Here is an 18,399-nt window from a genome sequence, read left to right on the forward strand (position 1 = left end):
ACTATATTTCACTATCGAGTGCTTTAGTGTCAATTCCAGGAATAAAAATTCATTTGACCAGGTCGGTAGTGGATAAAACTACATTAGCATTAAGCGGGTGGACTGCAATATGCACGAAAATGTATTGCAACGGAATTCATTCTATACATCCCAAATAACTGAACAAATAATTTATTGGCATAATAATATAATTTAATAATAATAAAATAATATAATAATAATATTAAATTTGAAAATAGAAATAAGGTAACTCATTTGAAAAACTTTGCTGCTATTAATAATTATATTATGCATATTAATATTAAAATTTTAGCTATTTTCATTTGGAAAATAACAGATTGGAATCTACTTCTTGAAAAGATTTTGCATCTATCTGACCCAAGTTGTTAAATTTCATTTTAACGTAGCATTTGATATAAGACTTTGGATTTTTTAGCCAATCGTCGAATAACCGGTAGTTAAGAGCGTCTTGGGGTAATTTCCGGCTCAAGTCGACCAGAATGTGCCTGATGATCTTCCACCCCTGACCGCCATTGTGGTGCAAACCCAAGGCTCTTACTAAACGGTTCAGATGACAGCGGATGTGAGAGTGATACGCCTGAAAATTCACTATTTCCAAACTCTCAACCATTTCTCCAATGGGCTCAACCATGGTCCCAAATGCTTTGCGCACCGTTTCCAAATGAAGGACGACCCCATCGAAATCTCGAATGATAAAGCCTTTAATATTCTTCGTGTCCTTGTCCACTCTGAGCAGAGTATTCTGAAGATGCGCCTCGAACATCAAACCATTTTGCACCAACGTTGGAATAAACAATTCCAAAAACATATGGGCGTAGGATGTAAACCAAGTCACTTTTTTATCCAAGGAATTCAACTGGAACGCGTCAAATAATCTGGGTAAGCCTTGGCCATTCAGTTCCGTCAGAGCGCAGCTCGGAATGATGTACTCGTTTCGCCCTACGATCAAAGATTCTGAACTTTCTCTGAAGACCGCGGACATATATTTGGCGACCTCAGCGTCTGGGTGGTTGCAAAACGCGCCCGCCACTTCCTTGGCCACAATCAACCGCTCTTTGTCAATTATTATTTTTTCCAGCCAAGGGATCATTTTAAAACCAACTGCGGCGTCTTTAGGTTTCATGGTTCTAAGACAAGAGCACTTAATTAAAGCCAAAGACGTTTTCAAGCAGAATTCCGAGAAGTGGCTCAAATTGAGAGTTCTGAGGGAAGACTGTGCCTGCGCACTCGCCGTGAATGGCAATAGACGAACGTGCTCCCGATGGTACAGGAATAAAGGTGGTAATTGAAGACAGTGAACTGGAATTATGACATACGCTTCGACATCCGAAAGAATCGTGTCATTAAGATGGATCCCCAACTTGTTTAAATACCCGCGCATGATGTCTTCAAAAGGACCTACTGTGGTTAAATACTCCCTTTTAACCGCCAAGAAATTAACAGTTGTCTCCATGAGATCAGTAGAAGGCGAGATGCGTGGCATGGAGGACGACCCCAATCGCGTGCGATGCATGGGATGGGTGGCGTGACCTTCAACCATGCTCTGTTCCCACTGGAGGACACTCGAGGACCATGAGGGCTCTTTGAGCGGATGAAGGTACTGGTGTTGCTGATTAAGGACGCTGCTTTCTATCTGGTCGCAAATGGCCATCGTCATTTTGCAACTTACATTCTGAAATTGACAAACAGCTCGCATGATGTCAGTGGGGTCCCGGATCTCGACGAAGTTTCCGTTCGGTTCTTCCCGGAGGAGAGTCGGTCCGCATTCGTCGGGGTCCAACTCAGTTACTCTTCCATTTACCGTTACCGGTGGCGCTACTAGTTTCATATGGTAACGGCCAAACTGGAAAAAATTGTTCACGATTTGGAATCAAGGTAGCAGCTACATAGAAAATGGTACTTAAAGTAAAGTATCGAGCGTATCTAGTACTTGTACGTAGTCAAACGACACTTTTTATTTTAAATTAACTTTAAATTTGAAAATTATGCTTTGTATAAACATTTCTATAGAGGCAATGATATAAAGAACTAGTAACTTATATTCTAATAAGAATCGTTTACAATATAATATTGACCAGAGGAACGTTTTGAAAATATGTAGGGTTGCTTGGTTACCCAAACCGGGGGTCTGTATTTGGGAGGTAGATTTTAGCGCATTTCAATTAAAAGTGAGAAAAAGACCGGAATTAAATACTGATCTAATATGTTGATAAATTTCGGTTCTTTTAACCTTTTACATCTTTAAGTGCATTTAAAGTTTTGATCCGACTGAAAAGTTGGTATTGGCAATTACATTTGATACTTCTGATTCCTACACCTCGGATATTCACATTTTATTATTAAAACCAAAATGTTCGTGATAACAATGCTGATCTTGACCAACAGCCAATCAGAGGTAGACCGTTATTTGTACCAGGTCAATAAATGCAATGGTAAGACAGACACAGTTAAATAAAAATGGTTCATGGTGATGAGCTGCAGTAGTGCAAAATGGTCGATTCCGACCTTGAAACTATCTCTAACTCTCAATGGTGATCTATCTATCTAGGCTGTAACTATTTTTATTAATTTAATTGATTTACAATTTTTAATAAATTTATTTGATTTGCTATATTTAATTCATTTATTTGGTTGGCTATTATTGATTAATTTATTTGATTTATTATTTTTATTAATTTATTTGATTGGCTATTTTTGATTAATTTATTTGATTTATTATTTTTATTAATTTAATTGATTGGCTATTTTTGATTAATTTATTTGATTTATTATTTTTATTAATTTAATTGATTGGCTATTTTTGATTAATTTATTTAATTTATTATTTTTATTAATTTAATTGATTGGCTATTTTTTATTAATTTATTTGATTTATTATTTTTATTAATTTAATTGATTGGCTATTTTTGATTAATTTATTTAATTTATTGTTTTTATTAATTTAATTGATTGGCTATTTTTGATTAATTTATTTGATTTATTATTTTTATTAATTTAATTGATTGGCTATTTTTGATTAATTTATTTGATTTATTATTTTTATTAATTTAATTGATTGGCTATTTTTGATTAATTTATTTGATTTATTATTTTTATTAATTTAATTGATTGGCTATTTTTGATTAATTTATTTGATTTATTATTTTTATTAATTTAATTGATTGGCTATTTTTGATTAATTTATTTGATTTATTATTTTTATTAATTTAATTGATTGGCTATTTTTGATTAATTTATTTGATTTACTATTTTTATTAATTTAATTGATTGGCTATTTTTTATTAATTTATTTGATTTATTATTTTTATTAATTTAATTGATTGGCTATTTTTGATTAATTTATTTAATTTATTGTTTTTATTAATTTAATTGATTGGCTATTTTTGATTAATTTATTTGATTTACTATTTTTATTAATTTAATTGATTGGCTATTTTTGATTAATTTATTTGATTTACTATTTTTATTAATTTAATTGATTGGCTATTTTTGATTAATTTATTTGATTTACTATTTTTATTAATTTAATTGATTGGCTATTTTTGATTAATTTATTTGATTTACTATTTTTATTAATTTAATTGATTGGCTATTTTTAATTAATTTATTTGATTTACTATTTTTATTAATTTAATTGATTGGCTATTTTTAATTAATTTATTTGATTTACTATTTTTATTAATTTAATTGATTTACTAATTTTAATAATTTAATTGATTTACTATTTTTAATAATTTCATTGATTTACTATTTTTAATTAATTTAATTGATTTACTATTTTTAATTCATTTATTTGATTTGCTATTTTTAATTCATTTATTTGATTTACTATTTTTAATTAATTTAATTGATTTACTATTTCTAATTAATTTAATTGATTTGCTTTTTTAATTCATTTATTTGGTGTACTATTTTTAATTATTTATTTGATTTACTATTTTTTATTAATTTAATTGATTTACTATTTTTTATTAATTTAATTGATTTGTTATTTTTATTAATTTATTTGATTGGCTATTTTTGATTAATTTATTTGATTTATTATTTTTATTAATTTAATTGATTGGCTATTTTTGATTAATTTATTTGATTTATTATTTTTATTAATTTAATTGATTGGCTATTTTTGATTAATTTATTTAATTTATTATTTTTATTAATTTAATTGATTGGCTATTTTTTATTAATTTATTTGATTTATTATTTTTATTAATTTAATTGATTGGCTATTTTTGATTAATTTATTTAATTTATTGTTTTTATTAATTTAATTGATTGGCTATTTTTGATTAATTTATTTGATTTATTATTTTTATTAATTTAATTGATTGGCTATTTTTGATTAATTTATTTGATTTATTATTTTTATTAATTTAATTGATTGGCTATTTTTGATTAATTTATTTGATTTATTATTTTTATTAATTTAATTGATTGGCTATTTTTGATTAATTTATTTGATTTATTATTTTTATTAATTTAATTGATTGGCTATTTTTGATTAATTTATTTGATTTATTATTTTTATTAATTTAATTGATTGGCTATTTTTGATTAATTTATTTGATTTATTATTTTTATTAATTTAATTGATTGGCTATTTTTGATTAATTTATTTGATTTATTATTTTTATTAATTTAATTGATTGGCTATTTTTGATTAATTTATTTGATTTACTATTTTTATTAATTTAATTGATTGGCTATTTTTGATTAATTTATTTGATTTACTATTTTTATTAATTTAATTGATTGGCTATTTTTGATTAATTTATTTGATTTACTATTTTTATTAATTTAATTGATTGGCTATTTTTGATTAATTTATTTGATTTACTATTTTTATTAATTTAATTGATTGGCTATTTTTAATTAATTTATTTGATTTACTATTTTTATTAATTTAATTGATTGGCTATTTTTAATTAATTTATTTGATTTACTATTTTTATTAATTTAATTGATTTACTAATTTTAATAATTTAATTGATTTACTATTTTTAATAATTTCATTGATTTACTATTTTTAATTAATTTAATTGATTTACTATTTTTAATTCATTTATTTGATTTGCTATTTTTAATTCATTTATTTGATTTACTATTTTTAATTAATTTAATTGATTTACTATTTCTAATTAATTTAATTGATTTGCTTTTTTAATTCATTTATTTGGTGTACTATTTTTAATTATTTATTTGATTTACTATTTTTTATTAATTTAATTGATTTACTATTTTTTATTAATTTAATTGATTTGTTATTTTTATTAATTTATTTGATTGGCTATTTTTGATTAATTTATTTGATTTATTATTTTTATTAATTTAATTGATTGGCTATTTTTGATTAATTTATTTGATTTATTATTTTTATTAATTTAATTGATTGGCTATTTTTGATTAATTTATTTAATTTATTATTTTTATTAATTTAATTGATTGGCTATTTTTTATTAATTTATTTGATTTATTATTTTTATTAATTTAATTGATTGGCTATTTTTGATTAATTTATTTAATTTATTGTTTTTATTAATTTAATTGATTGGCTATTTTTGATTAATTTATTTGATTTATTATTTTTATTAATTTAATTGATTGGCTATTTTTGATTAATTTATTTGATTTATTATTTTTATTAATTTAATTGATTGGCTATTTTTGATTAATTTATTTGATTTATTATTTTTATTAATTTAATTGATTGGCTATTTTTGATTAATTTATTTGATTTATTATTTTTATTAATTTAATTGATTGGCTATTTTTGATTAATTTATTTGATTTATTATTTTTATTAATTTAATTGATTGGCTATTTTTGATTAATTTATTTGATTTATTATTTTTATTAATTTAATTGATTGGCTATTTTTGATTAATTTATTTGATTTATTATTTTTATTAATTTAATTGATTGGCTATTTTTGATTAATTTATTTGATTTACTATTTTTATTAATTTAATTGATTGGCTATTTTTGATTAATTTATTTGATTTACTATTTTTATTAATTTAATTGATTGGCTATTTTTGATTAATTTATTTGATTTACTATTTTTATTAATTTAATTGATTGGCTATTTTTGATTAATTTATTTGATTTACTATTTTTATTAATTTAATTGATTGGCTATTTTTAATTAATTTATTTGATTTACTATTTTTATTAATTTAATTGATTGGCTATTTTTAATTAATTTATTTGATTTACTATTTTTATTAATTTAATTGATTTACTAATTTTAATAATTTAATTGATTTACTATTTTTAATAATTTCATTGATTTACTATTTTTAATTAATTTAATTGATTTACTATTTTTAATTCATTTATTTGATTTGCTATTTTTAATTATTTATTTGATTTACTATTTTTTATTAATTTAATTGATTTACTATTTTTTATTAATTTAATTGATTTGTTATTTTTAATTAATTTACCTGATCGCTTTGATTCCCGTTCATTTTCAAGATCAGGAACTTCTCTTTAGTGGCAGCATCATCGCAGTCGTCGGTCAGTGAGGCTCGGAGGTATCCTTCGTTGACCAGGCAAGCCAGGAGCCTCTTCATGCCGGACACTTGGGCCTTCCTCAGGCAAACATCGGCGTTTCCTGCCAAGCGACCCAAAGATTCCAAGTACTTTTCGTCGGATTTCAGGAGTCGACTAAACAGTTCATCGGTGCGCACCATTTCGATTGCGGTAATTTGTTTCCCTTGTTGATCTCTTTGTGGCGTATAAACAAATGACACGTTATGTCAAATCTATTTATAGCGGTAGATATTAGGTTTCGGTGTCGATAATTTAATCGCCACTTTAGAATAAAAATGGTCTATAGTGTCGCTCATACATCAGAGCTTATTTTCTGAACAAAGTTTGTTTGGGAAATATGGTTTTGATTGCGAAATATGGTTTTGATTGCGAAATATGGTTTTGATTGCGAAATATGTTTTTGATTGCATGATCGACTTGTTTTTATAGCATGTGTGTTTTCTCTCCAGTGTCATGGGTTTTGACATATTTCACGCGCCAAATTGACACACTCCCACGCTATGTCACCTATTGAGTACGCGTTTACGGAGATTCAACTATAGTCAGTTGCAGGCTAAGAAAGACAAAATATATAGTACAGTCGGCGCAAGGATACCTCAGACCGCGCGTAATTTAAATTTGACCACTTTACGTCAATTTCAAATTTCGTGAGTTTCATCGTTTTTTCGCGCCATCTAGGAACCGAAATTGGAATCTATTTTTTAATTTCATGTTGTCATGAGTTTAATTACTGAATGCAGCTAAAGAAGGTTCGATATTTGAAGCTCCAAATATTTTAAATAGCCCAAGAGGTTACTATAAAAAGCATGATAAAGGTTTATTGTTAACAAGTAAAGAGAAAAATATAATTTTAAACGTCTATAGCTCATTAAGACAACGTTACCCCCAAGAAAGCGTGGTAACTATTTTAAAAGAAACTGCCGATTTAACTGGTAAGACGTAGAAATAAATTTACAAAATTCAATAATTATACATACTTTTTTAAATTTAAGAATGATAGGAATGCCTTATCTTTTAAATTTGCTCACCTACACAATTATGAAATTAAAAAATAAAGATTCCAATTTCGGTCTCTAGATGGCGCTAAAAGACGACAAAACGAGCTAAATTTGAATTTGACCGTAAAATGGCCAAATTCAAATTTCGCGCGGTGGAATAACCGGAAACGATCTGAGGCATCCTTGCGCCGATTGTACTATATATTTTGTCTTTCTTAGCCTGCAACTTACTATAGCCAGGGAGGGAACGCCGGATTGGTTTCATATTGGAGCATGCGCAGAGAACAATTTTTAACTGTCGCCGAGTAACAAATATCTAAATAGAGCACGTGGCGCCATCTAAGTAAACTGACCGTTATATTTCGGGAATAAAAGCTAGACAAAATGGTTGTGTAACTGTAAATTTACCTCTAACTTGAATTCTTTAAATATAAATACAAATTATTAATTGAGATCAATCGTAATAGACGTGAACAAGACGTACGACGGTCAGAATACACACAATCCTTCTAATGTGTTAAGTTTGTTTGAGCTATTCACAGCAACCTGCAACGCCGGTATCGCAACCAAAATATACCCACGGTCACACATATATACATATTTACACTTATTTGTTACTTCTAGTCATACTTTGAAAGCATCGAAGATTCCTTCGATCAGTGTCACTTTTAATTTTTACTTCTGATCACACTTATTAGTTACTACTAGTCAGCCCTTGAGTGTCACACTTATTTCTTCTAGTAACTTATTAGTTACTTCTGATCACACTTATTTGTTACTTCTGGTCATACGCCGAAGACTAGGCCGATCAGTGTCATACATAATTGTTACTTCTGCTCATACGTTGAAAGCGCGGCCCACTCTGAACGGCCTTGAAAAACGCCAGAGGGAAACGGGCGCGTAGACCTCTATAAACACGCGGATTTACAATGTTGGAAATTGCGGGGGTCCGTATACGCTGCCCAAAAAACCTTTTTTAGAATTAAATTTAAGGAACGTATTTGCAATTCTAGGTTAAATGTAAACCACAGCTATTCAAAAATATAACTTTCATGAAAATCGGACTTAAATTAAGGAACGTTATGTCGACTTTCAGGCGGAAATGTAAAACCACGAGCATTGGGGTCCGGTAAATAACCCCGAAAACTATACTTAAATTTAATATTTATTGATATAACCGAAGTTGTAGTTCAACTGAATCCTAACCTATCCAATAATATTTTTTTTAACGTTATCGGACTTAATTTTAAAGAAAATATCTACCACATAAAGGAAATCACCGAAAATAGTAAATTGGGCAAATGCCCAACTTCTTGGGCTCTGATTTGAAAACTTTATGAAAGGCTATCAATGGCGATGTCTGTACATTCGAACGAGATATCATTGACTCTTCTAGCCCTAACCGTTGAAGAGGTATGCGTGACACGGCGCCATCGGCGGCATCGGCAACGGCTACACTGTACGTGAGACTAATACACACAAATCCTTAGGATTGTGTGTAAAAACGGTTGAAATGACTTCAGTGACAATTAAAGTCGCGAAGCGGGGAGGCTGGCAGCCATGCTGTCACGAAACGTTTCCCTTTTTTCCTACCCCCAAATTAAAAAACCCTTCAGAGGCTGGGATGCCGTTGGAATTTATTTTACTGCCTATTCATTGTTTTGACATCACCCTCCTACGCATTGTAACCCAGCCACCTGTTTAAGGCCAAAAATGTCACTAGATGACTTGGGCTGATTATTATTATTATTTTTATTATTATACATGTATATTTGATCGAGCGAACCAAGGTTTTAATATTTTAGTTAAAGGTTGTGTTAATACCGGTAGAAACAAAAATGTTCAAAGCATAAGTAAGTGCAAGAAATAAGGAATAGAAGAGATTTATCTGAAGCAATTTAGATTTCCAATTAAAAGACCGACTTTAGTAAAGAAATGGCTTGAGGCTATAAGGCCACTTGATGCGACACCTGGTCCATGACAGGAAGACGCGATTTGCGGGGTTCATTTTGATCAGTCTGCTTATCGTGAAAACTCGAAAATAAGAGTACTCTCAGGTAAAATGCAGTGCCAACTTTGAAATTTTATTTATTTAATGTTAAGACTTTCCCGGCTTGTGTACAAACATACCAAAAAGATACAATATAATAATACATTCATAATTAGCTCAAACTGAAAGAAAAATAATGTTGATACATGAAAATTGCAAAAAAAATGCAAAGTAGATTTTGAAAAATTGTAAAGCACGGGGCAAAGGAAACCACAAATACAATTAAAATATATACCAAATTACAAAACCTGGGAAAAATTAAAATAAAACTAATTGGAAAATTTCTAAATTAAGCTTATATTAAAGGATATACTTTGGTAATGTTACTTGAGCTGGTGCACGAAGAAAGTATAAATATCGCCAACGTGATTATTGCTTAACAACGACAGGCCTAATAACCCTACGGAATAATGAAGGGTTAATTTATCCATCTGAGAGTGTTGTTAAAATTTTTCAAATAAAGGAAAAAAGCATAAGCATTAAACTGGAAAATCAAGGGGCCTCAGATAAACGCCTTACCTTAAAAATTGAGTTGCTGTTTCGAAGGTGCCTCAACCATGATAATATTTGACCATGATGTAACACTTCTCCCAGATTTGAATGATCACATGTTTGACCAAGAGGTTGGTTTGAACTATATCATTTAAATTTCCCCGTCCCTAAAGTAATTAACTTTTACACCGACTTAAGTTTCAGTAAAATAGCGAAGAATATTACTGAGAAGGTGAAAAGGGAATGCATTAGGAAAATACTAAATTGATATGGTTTAAAGACCAAAAGTTATTTTCATACTAACAGTTTGGAGTTATGTTAGAATATTACAATATTTACTTTTTATTATAGTCAGAATATTAAACGTTATTTTGAGTTTCTTCCCAGTTAATTAAATATCTAAATACAATTTTTTTTTTTAGAAGCTCGTTATGAGCGATTGTAACGGGTGGGACAATTCAGTCAGCTCGTCCATTTGATTAATCAGGTGCGAGATATGTGTTACGGCCACGCCAACGGGGGGATACTTGGGGATAGGGTTGGGACACCCGTGGCGGAAGTATGACAACCACCCGTTGGGGAATTAGTGGTCGTCCTCACACGGCCATCCACAAACTCTGTCTCCCGGACGCCTGGGATTACAGGAGTGAGCCACTACTCCCGGCCTAAATACAAATTACCATTAGGATACACGTAAATACGTGCAAAATGTATATAAGCAGACAATATTGGTAAAATTATAGTTTTTTGGAAACGAAAGAAGGCGCCACCACCGAATGATAAAGTTTACAGTAAGTTCAGAATGGGTCCCGTGAAACCCCGATTTCTGAAGCCGTAATTGTGTCTCTAGTTTTATATTCCCAACTCAATGGTCTCGTCTGCTAAGTTACAGGTTTATACTAATGCCAGAGTCTATCTACAAAATGTCGGAGCCCGTATTCCCCGTAACAGCATTTGCCCGGCCGCAGCGTTGCCAACCGTACTATAATTATAGTACATTTCGATAATTTTACCTTTCGAAATTTTCCGTACTTTAATTTCAATCGCGTACTATATAGTATGCTTTTTGCGATAATTGTACTATAGTTTTACTTTATTTCCGATATTTGTGCGATAATTTAAGAAATATTTGAAAGTTCCTTTTTTTAACATAAGAACGGCGTTTCCAGTTTCTTATGTTACTCCTAGTAGGCTAAGAATTGACATATTATACTCCTTGGAGTGTTTGGTTTGTACTCGAAAATACAGCCGACTTGACTAATCAAGCGTGTTGTACAATAACGAAAACGAAATATGTTAGAAACGGTCAACTATGATAAAGTGCTACCATGCTATAGCGAGTAATCAAAGCTGGCCGTACTTGTGTACTATAATTTTCTAGAAAATTCGATAATTTTTGGGCTTTGATACTATAATTTCAGTTTTGGGACCTGGCGACGCTGCCCGGCCGAGATAAATCAGATCGCTTCAATCATTTTTATCGTTATTGTAGTCGCACGCTGCCGTCTACATAACCCTTTCAATTATTTTATTAAATTAAACAAATTCATCGTTACAAAAATATCAAAAAACTATTCACCGATTATATATATTTTTATTTTAAGTTATATATAAATTTATTTCATTATCTTTATATCCTGAATATTAAACCCTACCAAGGTGAGCTGGAGAAAATAAATAAATTAAAGTAGTCTGGGGATCCTCTGTTTACATTTTTATACACAGCGTGACAGTGGGCCAGCAGTGAACGAGTAAGCAAAGGGCAGTAGGAAAACATGTTATTATTTTAGGTATGTTTAACAGACTGTTTTACAAAGTATTTTATTAATTAATATATGAAATTTTTAATTTTAGAATACTTTTATATTAGTTGAAATGTCTTGCTTTATACAAGACTGTGCCCCGTAAAATACACAAAGGTACGGATGAAAAAAATCATCGCTTTAAGGTACCCCATGAAGCTAATTTACTAAGTATTTGGGAAGAAGCTATTGGGCACAAAGAGAAGAAATTAAAGCCAACATCTTTAGTGTGTCATAAACACTTCAAAGAATAAGATATTATTAAATTCCGAAAATTGATGATAAAAGGAAAATATTAGAAGGTGCTAGCTGTTCCCAGTATATTTGGAGAAAATATTAAAAGTTCTTTAGTTTTACTTCCTTTAAGCCCTACAAAATCAATTGATAGCAAGCATTAAAATGCATTCAAGAAGATTGTGTCCTTTCTAGTCAATTAAGTACAAACCAATTGAAAGATAATCAGAAGAAATTTTAAAAGGTGCTCTGGACGGTAACCTATTCTGGAATATATTGGACAAACTCTTGGTTTTAACAAACTCAACTGGTTGTGAAAAACATTCAAATGAATTAAGGCCACGGTCAGTACATTATTATGTGGGAACTGGGATGCATTTTAATTTTATTGCAAGAGAATTGAATAAAATCATCGCTCAAAAAACAAAGAAAGATAAAACCCTGACGAATCTAAAAGTTCAAAAACTGCAAAGAAAAAATCTAAACTCATTTAAAATTTAAGTTCCTATTTTAGAAAATTTTAAAAGTCTGACGAATCTCTGCTAAGGAATATGCTTTTCAAAACATTTTTGTTCCTCTGGGTTTCATGATCTTGCCAGGATCTAAGATGTTTCGTCATACAAATCAAAGGTTAGTTAGTAATTATTGGATCACTGTAAAAAAGATAAACTAAATACTAATTAATTATTCAAATTTAGGTTTCCAGTTGTTTAACACTTTCTTTCATAACAATTTATAAGTTGAAATACCAACGGTTAGTTATCACAATGATATATTTAATGAAGTTTAATTTTAATTATTTTATTAAAGGTTCTTTTGTCTATTACGTCAAGTAGACGAACGGGTGGTGGTCGCAAATGTTGCGTTTCTGGTTGTAATAAGTCATCGTACAAAAATATAAATACAACTTTTAGCTCATTCCCAAGCGATGAAACCCTCCGTGAGAAATGGATTCACGAAATAAATGTAAACACCAAGGATTTCCTTAATCAATCGAATAAGAAACAATGGAACACTCCACTGCGCAGAATTATGGGCTCCAAGTACCAAAACGTGTGTGGATTTCATTTAGCAGAGATGGCCAGAAAAAGTACGATCAAAACATGCCCCGTTATTTTTACCATGAAGTAAATGAGACAGAAACTACACTACAGAGTAGGAATAGCTCCAAATGGTTTTCTGAGGTTTGCTTCTGACCTTGTACCGGGTCGAATGTCCGATTTGGAAGTCACTGAACAAAGCCAAATATTGAGACTGTTGGAACCAGGTGATGCAATAATGGCAGACCGAGGATTTACTATTGAACTGTAATGGTTGAAAGGCAAAAATATTCAGTCAGGAGTTGTTGGCGACGTGATACACCGCCCAGCCATGTCTCTGGGACCACGACTTCCTTCAATTCACTCTGCCAGGTCTCCCCTCACCACCTAGACTGCCCCCCCCCCGCACATGCCTAGCGATCGGCAAAGCTATCTAGGCTCAACTCCAGTTACTGTGCCTCCCAAACCAGGATATGTTTGACAAGTGGGCCACTTTTAAGGCTACCCACTCTGAGACAGTCTTACGTCACACCCCTCACGCAACATCTCATCCAGATACAGTGTCCCCCTCCTCCCCCCGGTCTGCCCCCCTATGGAAGATATCACAATCTCAACACGGGAATCCTAAAGCTATTTCAGCAGCTAAATCCCCTTCAAGCGCCAGGGCCCGATGGACTTCACCCGGCAATCCTGAAACGTTGCGTGGGACCACTGGCCTCTCCGGTGGAGGACATGATTGCTTGCTCGCTCTCCACAGCCACACTCCCCCAGGACTGGAAGCGTGCCATTGTAACGCCGATTCCAAAGGGAGGGCCCCCAAATGATCCTGAGGAATACAGACAAATCTCCCGGTTGGCCCAAGCCCTAAAGGGAGCTAAGCACGTTGTCACCTCCTCCGTCACCACCCACTTGGAGCTCCATAATGCTATTACACTAGCCCAGCACGGCTTCCGCCGCGGTTACAGTACCGAAACCCAGCTCCACTCCAGCGTGGACGCTTGGTGCACCGGTCTGGAGACCACCCCCCAAGTGGATGTGGTCTTCCTAGACTTCAGATAGGCATTTGACACGGTGCCTCATAACCTTCTTCTTTTGAAACTACATAGCTACGGCGTACGCGGCCCCACTCTACGGTGGCTAGCCTCCTACCTGGAGGGGCGTGAGTTCCGTGTAGTCCTTCCTGGTGCCGAGTCAGATTGGTACCCCGCCACTTCAGGCGTACCACAGGGCTCAGTACTTGACCCTCTTCTCTTCACAATTTATGTCAATGACGTAGGCTCTGGTGTATTCTCTCGTTTGTCCATTTACGCCAACGACGTCACCCTGTCTCGAGCAATTTGCTGCCCTGGCGATCACGACATCATGCAGCTGGACTTCGACCAAATCACGCTCTGAAGCTGCCACTGGAAGCTGAAACTGAACTCCAAAAAATGCAAAGTGCTAAGCCTTCACCGCCCAGGGTTTAAACCCACCTTATTCGGGTAAAAGGTTTAAGGCACGGCCATCGATCACGTTCAAGAGTTCAAGTATCTCGGTGTTACTTTAACTGCCACGCTCTCCTGGGATGTCCACGTTTCTATGACTGTCTCTAGGGCCCACCGAGCTCTCAGCTTCCTCAGCCGAACCCTCCACGGCTGCTCCTTTCCCACGAAAGCATTGGCCATATAAAAACCTACGTCACTCCGATTTTGGAGTACTGCTCAGCCGTGTGATCCCCACACACCGCGGCGGAAACCCACAAACTCGAAATGGTTCAACGAAAGGCTGTCCGTTTTGCCACATCGGTCGGGTACTCGTGGGACATCAGTATCTCACAAGTACTTAACAATGTTAACTGGTCTACTCTCGCGTCGCGTTGCCGCATCAAACGTCTTGTGGCGATAAACGCCATCATCCATAAAGCGCATACAATATCAACGTGGATGCGTGCCCCCCATGGTTTGAAAACCGGCCAATCCTATGTTATCCCCTATCTGAAAACTAAGCTTCGGAAGCACGCATTTGTTCCCTCCTCCATCAAGGACTGGAACTCTCTCCCGGACCACCTAGCTGAAGTTCCTGCCAAACCGCGTAAACTTCACACGTGAAATATCTAGGTCAGCTCTAAGCTGTCCTTCTCTTTTACTCTGACGTGAAGAGCATCGCCTTTTGTCGGAATTCAAATACTTCAGAACTTTAGAACTTTAATATATGTGAAATAAAATAATTAAGTTAAAAACCCGTGAGTTAAAGATAATAATAATGTATATTTTTATTTTTAACTCACGGTTTGTTCTTAGTTAACTTAATTATTTTATTCCTTACATTAATTGCTTTAACAATTCCTTTGGGCTTCCTTCTATTATTTTTCTTCTCCATATTATATACCCTGGTTTATAATGAAAATACCAGGAAAATGCTTTATCCGTCAGAACTATCCACTGTTATTTTATGGATAATTTACTTTTGTCAAGTAAATAGTAGAGAAAAAACGTTCATCGAAAGCGATATGTAATTCTAATTAGCTAAAGATTTTTCGAATTATGTTATGCTTTCATTAAAATTTTTCTAAACAAATCCAATTCTTGGTAAACCGAAAAGGCGCGAAACTCAATTTCGGCGCCCCTCTCAAACCGGCGCCCCGGGCAGTTGCCCGGGTTGCCCGGCCCTTCAGCCGCCCCTGGTTAAACGTGTAATACGAAGTGTTAAAAAATATCATTTACTTAATCCCATTTTCAGCACAGCTCCTGAAAGTATGGAAGATTTGTGCATATTTGACAAATTTTTGTAATGAACCACTGTTAAATGTAGTTAGTGAAAAAAAATAATGTTTAAATGGAAATATTTAAAAAGTGTTTTACTGCTAATTTTATCAGGTATACAAAAAGTTTGATTTCTCAGTAAAAATTTATTATCACGTACAAAAGGTTTCTCACTAAAATATATCAGGTACAATTTTTTCGAGCGGCTGATCACTCCGCGTAATCGGTGTACAGAGCCGTACCTTTGACTGTACTAATGGGATTACGCGTAACTTTGAAGTCCCTGCCTGTGGCAGTGCTAATCTAAGCGTAATCCGGTGTACAGACTTTCTAAGAGTGGTTAGCCCCTCGAATTTTTTACGCTAAAAAGTCAATGACCTTTTAAATATAGGAATGACCACCATTATACGAATTGTTAGCTTGAACATCCCAGACTCTACTAAGCCAGTTGAAACACTTAGTTTTGCTGCGGTTTCGTATTTTCGTGATAATGAATGAAAAACGCTTGTACTTTACATTTAAGGTAAATATATTTAGGAGTCACATTCGAATCAGTCTTTTTTACCGCTTTTATACATTCTGCATCCATTTTAAAAGCGATTGGTGGCTTTCTGTCGTGTGAAGTGCATTCGAATGCTTTCTTCGCAAAACTCCTTCGGTAAGTTTTGCATCTGTTTTATCCAATAGCCCCGCGGTAGGATAAGTTTTGGCAATATAATATTGGTGGTAATTTTAATGGGGCTAAGCTTTATGAAAAAAATTACATTTAAATAAAAAGGATTGGTAATTTTAATGGGATTAAAGCTTGCTATGTAATGAAAGACAAACCTTGTTTCATCAATTGATCCGTTTGAATTCAATTTTGCAATTATTTTTCACTGCTGACCTTTAAAACATAAAATTTAAAATACAAAACTATTGATAAAATCCTACTTTACACATATATTTATCTAAATTTGAAAAAACCAAACAATTGGTTACGAAGTTTTAATATGTTGCGTATGCTGCTGAAAAATATGTTAAGTATGCTGTCGCAAAATTTGTTACGTATACTTAATAGGTTTTTAGTTACATACGTATGCTGTTGTATAATGTATCTCATTACTAATTTTCAGATTTCCATTAGATACGGATAGCTACATGTAAGGGTCGCTTTGTAGCTTTGATTTCATTTAATGATTTTTTATCCCGTTTTTAGTTTCACATCGAATGTATATTCATATTATGAAAAGGCCCCTGTTATTAGAGATGGCCATGACTCTATGTGATTCTTTGAAAAATGAGACTTTACTGGAGATCGTGGTGCCATCTATTTATGGAAAAGGGAGCTAAATATCAAAATAGCGAAATGATAACGTCGTCAGTGAGCAATTGTTGATGGCTTTAATTAGATAACTTGTACTCTATTTAGTGGACTTGAACCTAAATTATATATCCCTGGTAAAAATATTGTTCAAAATTACTTTAATTTATGTAATTAACCAATTTAAAAATGATCCAATTAACGCGAGGGGTACCTATAAGTATACGCCTTTTGGGTAAAAATGAAGCTTAACTGTTTTGTTTTGATGTCGGCACTAGCGACATCTGTCGAAAAAGAGCTACTTCACTTCGAGCTTTAAAGGCTGAAGACAAATATTTTCAACGGCACTTCCTTCGAAGTTCGTACGAAATCTTATTTAAAAAGTGTGCCGTTTTGGGTTATGATGGAAGTGCCGTTTTAGGCTCACAGTTTTTTAAAGTGTGCCATTTTGGGAAACATCGAAGACTATAGTGTGGTGTATATCTTTAATTAATTTAGTGTTTAATTTTGGTTGAACATGGAAGTTTTCAATTTTGCTACTGTAAAGATTCGGAACCAGATATTTTGTCACAGAATATAAGCAAAATATCGGTATATGCAAATCAAACCAAATTTGATCAACTGACGAATTTATGTAAGATTGCAATTGCGGGAAATTAAGAATTTGAATAAAAAAAGGCAAATCTTAAGGTATCTTCTTAATATGTCAACTATAAGCCAATGTAAAAATTTTCATACAGCGAAAAGAATAGCAAAAGCTCATTTGTGATATAAAATTTTAAAAGAAATTATAATTTTGTTGTATCATAAACTAAAATATATTAAGGGGAAAGATCTAGCAAGGGTTAAGTCCCATTAACATTGCTTAATTTTATTAATAATTCAAGGACCATGGGAGGTTTTCTTGATAAAATTAATATTTTATACAATGACAAGTTTAGGACAACCAAATTTTAAGTTTAGTTTCTATTAACCTACATAATTTCAAATGTGAAGTTGGCAGATTAATATCCACTTATAACTGGTTAATTTCTAAGCTGCCAAATTCACATTCAGGTCTTTCCAAACGTAACATTAGCTTTAATAATAAGCTAGAATAGTACCTTATAAATAAACCACTGGTTTCATAATTTCAATATGAAATAAACCTTTATTACAGTTTT

General features: G+C 32.2%; 1 protein-coding gene across 1 annotated transcript; it reads right to left on the minus strand.

The window, feature by feature from the left end:
- Positions 1-243: 243 nt before the first annotated feature.
- LOC149963016 (uncharacterized) lies at positions 244-6,768 on the minus strand. The gene is made up of 2 exons (XM_090170428.1): positions 6,468-6,768; positions 244-1,864 (listed from the first exon to the last, which is right to left on the minus strand). The coding sequence occupies exons 1-2, from the start codon at positions 6,714-6,716 to the stop codon at positions 320-322; spliced, it is 1,794 nt and encodes a 597-aa protein (XP_090026554.1). The 5' UTR covers positions 6,717-6,768; the 3' UTR covers positions 244-319.
- Between the last annotated feature and the right edge of the window lie 11,631 nt (positions 6,769-18,399).

The sequence above is a fragment of the Leiobunum rupestre genome, chromosome 1 (assembly GCF_980474605.1).
Source record: "Leiobunum rupestre chromosome 1, qqLeiRupe1.1.hap1, whole genome shotgun sequence".
Lineage (NCBI taxonomy): Eukaryota > Metazoa > Arthropoda > Arachnida > Opiliones > Sclerosomatidae > Leiobunum > Leiobunum rupestre.

Excerpts from the sequence above, each read along its gene's own strand:
- LOC149963016 (XM_090170428.1), bottom strand. The coding sequence starts at position 6,716 with ATGGTGCGCACCGATGAACTGTTTAGTCGACTCCTGAAATCCGACGAA. Across the intron at positions 1,865-6,467 it reads ACGGGAATCAAAGCGATCAG|TTTGGCCGTTACCATATGAA; the intron begins GTAAATTAATTA and ends AATTTTTTCCAG.